The sequence below is a fragment of the Babylonia areolata genome, chromosome 7 (assembly GCF_041734735.1).
Source record: "Babylonia areolata isolate BAREFJ2019XMU chromosome 7, ASM4173473v1, whole genome shotgun sequence".
Taxonomy (NCBI): domain Eukaryota; kingdom Metazoa; phylum Mollusca; class Gastropoda; order Neogastropoda; family Buccinidae; genus Babylonia; species Babylonia areolata.
The window spans coordinates 11450481-11460480 of record NC_134882.1 but is presented as its reverse complement, the minus strand read 5'-3'; the positions used below and the strand labels follow the sequence as shown (position 1 = coordinate 11460480).

At 45.5% G+C, this 10000-nt stretch overlaps 1 protein-coding gene across 1 annotated transcript in view; it reads right to left on the bottom strand.

Annotated features, from left to right (window-relative positions):
• The window catches only part of LOC143284149 (uncharacterized), an 18585-nt gene that overhangs the window by 6443 nt on the left and 2142 nt on the right, over nucleotides 1-10000 (bottom strand). Inside the window, exon 2 of the mRNA XM_076590804.1 lies at nucleotides 8008-8222. Within this exon, the coding sequence (XP_076446919.1) occupies nucleotides 8008-8191 (184 nt within the window). The 5' untranslated portion in view covers nucleotides 8192-8222. The remainder of the gene's footprint in view (nucleotides 1-8007; nucleotides 8223-10000) is intronic.

The window sequence follows — 10000 nt, the reverse complement described above, 5'->3', positions numbered from 1 at the left end:
TTTCTTTGATCCTTGAGTTCTGGCCATTCGGATGAGACGATAAACCGAGGTTCCGTGTGCAGCATGCACTTAGCGCACGTAAAAGAATCCACGGCAACAAAAAGGGTTGTCCCTGGCAAAATTCAGTAGAAAAAATCCACTTCGATAGGAAAACCAAATAAAACTGCACGCAAGAAAAAATCACAACAACAAAATGGGTGGCGCTCTCAGTGTAGCGACGCGCTCTCCCTGGGGAGAGCAGCCCCGAATTTCACACAGAGAAATCTGTTGTGACAAAAAAGAGAAATACAATACAATACAATACAATACTGTGGGTGTTGTCTTTCGGATGAAGTCAAATACCGAGTTACCGCGCGTCACACTTCAGAGAACCCACTCAGAAAACAAAGAAAAAAAAAAGACCCCCCCCCCTCCCCCCCAAAAAAAAGACCGAGACGTCCTTGGCAAAAGCATTTCAGTGTAACGGGGAAACAAATATGCTGACGGATATATGATAGTCAGTCATGTCTGTCGCACTCCAGAGAACTCACTGCAAAACACACACACACACACACACACACACACACACACACACACAACCCCCAGCCCCCCAACACCCCCCCCCAAAAAAAAAAAGAAAAAGAAAAAAAGACAAAAAAAAGACAACAACAACAAAACAAAACAACGAAAAAAAAAAAAAAAAATCGAGACGTCCTTGGCAAAATCACTCCACCGTGACGGGGGAAACGAAATATTCTCACGGACATGAGAAGGAAAAAAAAAACAACAACAAAAAAACAACAAACCCCAAACAAAGGGTAGCGTTGTACTCTGGCGATGCGCTCTCCACAGGGACAGCAGTCCGTATTGTCAGTGGAGGTTGCAAGAAAGCAAGGCTGTTGAAGAACAGAAAGCTAACTGTATATTATACGCATCCAGCACAATACAACACCGCAGCGGACCACAGCACGATACAATACAGTACAACCCAACAACACACAGTAAGTACAGTACAGTACAGAACAGTGCAGTACAACACAGCACAACCCAACGACACACAGTAAGTACAGTACAGTACAGTGCAGTACAACACAGCACAACCCAACGACACACAGTAAGTACAGTACAGAACAGTGCAGTACAACACAGCACAACCCAACGACACACAGTAAGTACAGTACAGAACAGTGCAGTGCAACACAGCACAACCCAACGACACACAACACACAGTAAGTACAGTACAGAACAGTGCAGTACAACACAGCACAACCCAACGACACACAGTAAGTACAGTACAGAACAGTGCAGTACAACACAGCACAACCCAACGACACACAGTAAGTACAGTACAGTACAGTACAGAACAGTGCAGTACAACACAGCACAACCCAACGACACACAACACACAGTAAGTACAGTACAGAACAGTGCAGTACAACACAGCACAACCCAACGACACACAGTAAGTACAGTACAGAACAGTGCAGTACAACACAGCACAACCCAACGACACACAGTAAGTACAGTACAGTACAGTACAGAACAGTGCAGTACAACACAGCACAACCCAACGACACACAACACACAGTAAGTACAGTACAGTACAGAACAGTGCAGTACAACACAGCACAACCCAACGACACACAGTAAGTACAGTACAGTACAGAACAGTGCAGTACAATACAGTACAACCCAACGACACACAGTAAGTACAGTACAGTACAGTGCAGTACAACACAGCACAACCCAACAACACACAGTAAGTACAGTACAGTACAGAACAGTGCAGTACAACACAACCCAACGCAACACAACACACAGTAAGTACAGTACAGAACAGTGCAGTACAATACAGCACAACCCAACGACACACAACACACAGTAAGTATAGTACAGAACAGCATGATACAACACAGCACAACCCAACGACACACAGTAAGTACAGTACAGAACAGCATGATACAACACAGCACAACCCAACGACACACAACACACAGTAAGTACAGTACAGAACAGTGCAGTACAACACAGCACAACCCAACGACACACAACACACAGTAAGTACAGTACAGAACAGTGCAGTACAACACAGCACAACCCAACGACACACAACACACAGTAAGCACAGTACAGAACAGTGCAGTACAACACAGCACAACCCAACGCAACACAACACACAGTAAGTACAGTACAGAACAGTGCAGTACAACACAGCACAACCCAACGACACACAACACACAGTAAGTACAGTACAGTACAGAACAGTGCAGTACAACACAGCACAACCCAACGACACACAACACACAGTAAGTACAGTACAGAACAGTGCAGTACAACACAGCACAACCCAACGACACACAACACACAGTAAGTACAGTACAGAACAGTGCAGTACAACACAGCACAACCCAACGACACACAACACACAGTAAGCACAGTACAGTACAGAACAGTGCAGTACAACACAGCACAACCCAACGACACACAACACACAGTAAGTACAGTACAGTACAGAACAGTGCAGTACAACACAGCACAACCCAACGACACACAACACACAGTAAGTACAGTACAGTACAGAACAGTGCAGTACAACACAGCACAACCCAACGACACACAGTAAGTACAGTACAGTACAGCGCAGTACAACACAGCACAACCCAACGACACACAACACACAGTAAGTACAGTACAGTACAGAACAGTGCAGTACAACACAGCACAACCCAACGACACACAACACACAGTACAGTACAGTACAGAACAGTGCAGTACAACACAGCACAACCCAACGACACACAACACACAGTACAGTACAGTACAGAACAGTGCAGTACAACACAGCACAACCCAACGACACACAACACACAGTAAGTACAGTACAGTACAGTGCAGTGCAACACAGCACAACCCAACGACACACAACACACAGTAAGTACAGTACAGTACAGAACAGTGCAGTACAACACAGCACAACCCAACGACACACAACACACAGTAAGTACAGTACAGTACAGAACAGTGCAGTACAATACAGCACAACCCAACGACACACAACACACAGTAAGTACAGTACAGTACAGAACAGTGCAGTACAACACAGCACAACCCAACGACACACAACACACAGTAAGTACAGTACAGTACAGTGCAGTGCAGTACAACACAACTAAACCCAACGACACACAACACACAGTAAGTACAGTACAGTACAGAACAGTGCAGTACAACACAGCACAACCCAACGACACACAACACACAGTAAGTACAGTACAGAACAGTGCAGTGCAGTACAACACAGCACAACCCAACGACACACAACACACAGTAAGTACAGTACAGAACAGTGCAGTACAACACAGCACAACCCAACGACACACAGTAAGTACAGTACAGAACAGTACAGTACAACACAGCACAACCCAACGACACACAACACACAGTAAGTACAGTACAGAACAGCACAGTGCAGTACAACACAGCACAACCCAACGACACACAACACACAGTAAGCACAGTACAGAACAGTGCAGTACAACACAGCACAACCCAACGACACACAACACACAGTAAGCACAGTACAGAACAGCGCAGTACAACACAGCACAACCCAACGACACACAACACACAGTAAGTACAGTACAGAACAGTGCAGTACAACACAGCACAACCCAACGACACACAACACACAGTAAGTACAGTACAGTACAGAACAGTGCAGTACAACACAGCACAACCCAACGACACACAACACACAGTAAGTACAGTACAGTACAGAACAGTGCAGTGCAACACAGCACAACCCAACGACACACAACACACAGTAAGTACAGTACAGAACAGTGCAGTACAACACAGCACAACCCAACGACACACAACACACAGTAAGCACAGTACAGAACAGTGCAGTACAACATAGCACAACCCAACGACACACAACACACAGTACAGTACAGTACAGAACAGTGCAGTACAACACAGCACAACCCAACGACACACAACACACAGTAAGTACAGTACAGAACAGTGCAGTACAACACAGCACAACCCAACGCAACACAACACACAGTAAGTACAGTACAGAACAGTGCAGTACAACACAGCACAACCCAACAACCCAACAACACACAGTAAGTACAGTACAGTACAGAACAGTGCAGTACAACATAGCACAACCCAACGACACACAACACACAGTAAGTACAGTACAGTACAGTGCAGTGCAACACAGCACAACCCAACGACACACAACACACAGTAAGTACAGTACAGTACAGAACAGTGCAGTACAACACAGCACAACCCAACGACACACAACACACAGTAAGTACAGTACAGAACAGCGTAGTACAACACAGCACAACCCAACGACACACAACACACAGTAAGTACAGTACAGTACAGTGCAGTACAACACAGCACAACCCAACGACACACAACACACAGTAAGTACAGTACAGAACAGTGCAGTACAACACAGCACAACCCAACGACACACAACACACAGTACAGTACAGTACAGAACAGTGCAGTACAACACAGCACAACCCAACGACACACAACACACAGTAAGTACAGTACAGTACAGTGCAGTGCAACACAGCACAACCCAACGACACACAACACACAGTAAGTACAGTACAGAACAGTGCAGTACAACACAGCACAACCCAACGACACACAACATACAGTACAGTACAGTACAGAACAGTGCAGTGCAACACAGCACAACCCAACGACACACAACACACAGTAAGTACAGTACAGAACAGTGCAGTACAACACAGCACAACCCAACGACACACAACACACAGTAAGTACAGTACAACGGACACAAGATAATACTCAGCACAGACACAATAAAATGCGCCACAGTGACACAAAAAGTATGCTACAGTGAAACAAAAATACCACAACGACACAAGAAACTACGTTACAAAGATATGAAAATACGCTACAAAGACACAAGACAGTACGTCATAGTGACGAAAGAAAGCACGCTACAGTGACACAAGAAAATACGCTGCAGGGACACAAGAAATTACGCAACAGTGACACAAGAAACTAACGCTACAATGACACACGAAAATACGCTACAGGGACACAATAAAGTACGTTACAAGGGACACAACAAAGTACGCTACAAGGGACACAACAAAGTACGCAACAGGGACACAACAAAGTACGTTACAAGGGACACAACAAAGTACGCTACAAGTGACACAACAAAGTACGCTACAAGTGACACAACAAAGTACGCTACAGGGACACAACAAAGTACGTTACAAGGGACACAACAAAGTACGCTACAGGGACACAATGAAGTACGTTACAAGTGACACAACAAAGTACGCTACAAGTGACACAACAAAGTACGCTACAGAGGACACAACAAAGTACGCTACAGGGGACACAACAAAGTACGTTACAGGGGACACAACAAAGTACGTTACAAGGGACACGACAAAGTACGTTACAGGGGACACAACAAAGTACGTTACAAGGGACACAACAAAGTACGCTACAGGGGACACAACAAAGTACGCTACAGGGGACACAATAAAGTACGCTACAAGGGACACAACAAAGTACGCTACAGGGGACACAACAAAGTACGCTACAGGGGACACAATAAAGTACGCTACAAGGGACACGACAAAGTACGTTACAGGGGACACAACAAAGTACGCTACAAGGGACACAACAAAGTACGCTACAGGGGACACAACAAAGTACGTTACAGAGGACACAACAAAGTACGTTACAAGGGACACAACAAAGTACGCTACAGAGGACACAACAAAGTACGCTACAGGGGACACAACAAAGTACGCTACAGGGGACACAACAAAGTACGCTACAGGGGACACAATAAAGTACGCTACAAGGGACACAACAAAGTACGCTACAGAGGACACAACAAAGTACGCTACAGGGGACACAACAAAGTACGCTACAAGGGACACAACAAAGTACGCTACAGAGGACACAACAAAGTACGCTACAGGTACATACGATAGCACACGACAACGGACATAAGAAGGAACACGACAACGGACATAAGAAGGAACACGAAGGAACACGACAACGGACATAAGAAGGAACACGACAACGGACATAAGAAGGAACACGACAACGGACATAAGAAGGAACACGACAACGGACATAAGAAGGAACACGACAGCGGACATAAGAAGGAACACGACAACGGACATAAGAAGGAACACGACAACGGACATAAGAAAGTACGAATCGCAAGACACGAAGCAAAGAAATCGTTCTGTTCTCGTCCATGCTGCTCGTGCGGAAGAGCTGGATTCAGCGAACCATCTCGTTTCGCGGTCAGTTTTTTTTTTATGGTTTATTTATTTCTTCTTCTTCTTCTCTCTCTCTCTCTCTCTCTCTCTCTCTCTCTCTCAGGCTGGTCACACACACACACACACACACACACACACACACACACACACACACACACACACAGAGCTTACAAGAGTCACATGCGCATTGATATATTGTTCACACTATTTGATTCATTATGTAATACTTTTGTTAGTGGCCCAATCCTTTTTGTTATGGGCCGGAGGCCTAACAAATAAACCATTGTCTTGTCTTGTCTTCTCTCTCTCTCTCTCTCTCTCTCTCTCTCTCTCTGTCGAGGTTGGGAGAAGTTGTCGTCAGTGCAGATAGGTCGCTTGCAAAAATGTTTTACCCGTCTGTTGCCTTGACCAGTTGAGTGTACTCGCATGGTGTTTCAGTAGACGTCAGCACCTCTAATGGCTTCCCACGCATTATTAAGTATCGAGCGCTAAGAGCTTACGACACTGGTATGGCAGGCTTTTTGCCTTGACGGAGAGAGAGAGAGAGAGAGAGAGAGAGAGAGAGAGAGAGAAAGGGTGGACAAATAGAGGAGCGGTGGTTGGGGTGGGGTGGGGTGAGGTGGAGAGAGAGAGCGGTGGTGGAGAGTAAGAGGAGGGAATGAGAGGGAGGGAGCTGGAAGGGGGGTGGGGCGGGGTGTGTGAGGAGGGTGTGGGGGGTGGGGGTGAGGGGAGGGGAAGTAGAGAAAGAGAGTGAAGTGGGAGAGAGAGAGAGAGAGAGAGAGAGAGAGAGAGATAGAGAGAGAGAAGGAGAGAGGGAGAGAATGGTGGAGGGGAGGAGAAAGACAGAGAGGAGAGCAGGGCCAGAAAGAGAGACAGAAGAAATCAGACAGGGGAGAAAAGGGAAGAAAAAGAGAGAGGACAGACACACACACACACACACACACACACACAGAGAAGGAGAGACAGACAAAGATAGAATGGAACAGAGAGAGAGAAAGAGAGACAGAGACAGAGAGAGACAGAGAGAGAGAGAGACAGAGAGACAGAGAGAGAGACAGAGAGAGAGAGAGAGAGACAGAGAGAGACAGAAGACAGAGAGAGACAGAGAGAGAGAGACAGAGACAGAGAGAAACAGAGACAGAGAGAGAGAGACACAGAGAGAAAGAGACAGAGAGAGGGAGAGGACGGGGAGGAGGAGGAACGGAGAGGTGGTGAGAAAGAGAGAGAAAGAGTGAGAACAGAGACAGAAAGAAAGGAGAGACAGAGAAAGAAGACAGAGACAGACAAAGAACGAAAGAGAGAGAGAAAGAGAGAGAGAGAGAGAGAGAGAGAGAGAGAGAGAGAGAGAGAGAGAAGAGAAATCGAAAAAAAAAAGAGAGGTATACCTAAATAGACAGAGAGACCGTCAGTAATTGAAAAAGAGAAGCAGAGACAGTGAGAAAGACACACAGACAGACAAGACAGAGAGAAAGAGATGTGGTGGCGGGGGAGGGGGGGGGAGTGGGGGAGAGGGGGGGCCTGGGGGGGGAGGTAATCCGCTCAGGCAGAAAAAAAAATCCACTCAGGCAGGAAACCCAGGAAACCGCACCCCCCCCCCACCCCACTCCCCAGTGAATCCCCCCCCCCGCCCCCCATTGAACCCCCACCCCCACCCCCGCCCTCCATTGAAAAAACAAAAACAAAAAAAACCCGAGAAAAGGACCCCACTCACAAGGTTTCCACAGGGAGTGCAGAGCACCCCCAGGCAGGGACAGCGGTCTCAGGATAATGAAGCTGGCGTCCCACGTGCAGATGGCCGCCGTGGCGTAAAACCAGCCCAGCACCCATCCAGGCAGCCGATGAGGAGATGCTGCCTGCAGTTCTGCTGAAGTTGAAGTCTTCTTCTCCACGGCCATGGCTGTGCTGTTCTGCTTGGCTTGGCTGGAACTGCGTTGTAGGGCAGAGAGAATTTGTATTTGTATTATCTTTACCAAAAAAAAAAAAAAAAAAAAAAAAAAAAAAAAATCACGACAGATTTCTCTGTGTGAAATTCGGGCTGTTCTGCCTACCATGGAGAGCGCGTCGCTCAAATCAAATCAAATCAAATTATGGTGCTTAGAGCCTAACCGACCATTAAGGCCATCTCAAGGCTATCGCCACGTTAATACCTACTACAAGGGTAAAAAACAAAAAACAAAAAAACAACAAACAAAAAACAACAACAACAACAAAAAACAAACAAAAAAAACAACAAAAAAAAACAAAAAAAAAAACAACAACAAAAAAACACATAATAAAAACAAGTCACGGCTTTAAACTTTCCACTCAAAGTTTGAAAAACCTTCCATTGTTTAAAACCTTCAAATCTGATTAAAAATCTGGTTAAAAATCAGCGCCCACGGAGGGACATCACGAAACAAAGTCGAGCGCGTCGCTACGCTGACAGCGCCACCGTTTTTATTTTATTTTATTTTATTTTTTATATATAATTTTTTTTTCAGCCTGCAATTTTATTTGTTTTCCTATCAAAGTGGAATTTTTAAAACAGAATTACAACACTTTTGCTAAGGTGGGTTCTTTAACGTGCGATAAATGCATGCTGCACACGAGACCTAGGTTTATCGTTTCATCCGAATGATTCGACGCTCAAACTGATTTTTTTCCCCCCCCCAGTCAAACTTGGGAGAAAGTGGCGAGAGCGGGGATCGAACCCAGATCCTAACGGACTCTCTGTATTGGTTAGGTAAGCTTCTTTAATAACCATTCTGCCTCTGCTGGGCTAACCACTAGCTAACTAACCCTGACCGTAACGCCGCAGGCCAGATCGTGACCTGTAATCGCCGCGGCAAGTATCAAACCTGACCTATATTGACCTGGTCAGCAATGGGGTCGGTGTGTCCTTGGAAGAAGTGGACAATCCCCCACTCCACCTGCCCCTCCCCCCTCCCCCACACCCGCCCCCACCCTTTTTTTGTGTGTGTTTGGTCTTCCTGAACTTATTCTTTTCGCCCGCGAAATGGCGACAGTGATATAACCAATCAAAACTTGTTAAGAGAGAGAGAGAACTCAGAAAAATTTTACTGCAAGGCCACCGGCCTGTTTGCAAAGGAGGTACATACATACAATTGCGACACACAAAATACCGAACATAAAGGGGGGGGGGGGGGGGGGAGGGACCAATGTCATGGACACAACATTTCATAAGTGAAAAAGTAGACAAAGATTATTGGCTCGTGACATTTCCTTGAGTAACTTTAAGGTTTTTAAAAAAAAGTTATATAATCATGTCATTTCTTCTTCTCTCTTTTTTTAAAGGCGTAATAAATATACATTGCCACAGAGCGAGTCATGAGCCTGTTTTCATTTTGTAAAAGTAACGCTAAGTCTGTGTATTCATTTATGTTTCTTGACATTTTCAGTTAAGAGAGAGAGAGAGAGAGAGAGAGAGAGAGAGAGAAAGAGAGAGAGGCTAGCTACTGAAACAATAGTAACGTCTAGCTCGCACTTGGTGAGCCCCAAAAGAAGCAAAGAAAAATGACAAATATCCTCCTGGTATTCGGATTTGGTCTCTTTAAGTCAATATTTCCAGAGCTTAAGAAAAAACCCTCTTATTCGTGGTGTTGAGTAATTCTCCTGAAAAAAAAGGTTACGTTTATGAGAAGAAGCGGTAGCATGTAACTTTCTGGAGTTGCTGGGTTTTTTTTTTTCGCGACAATTTCAGGAGT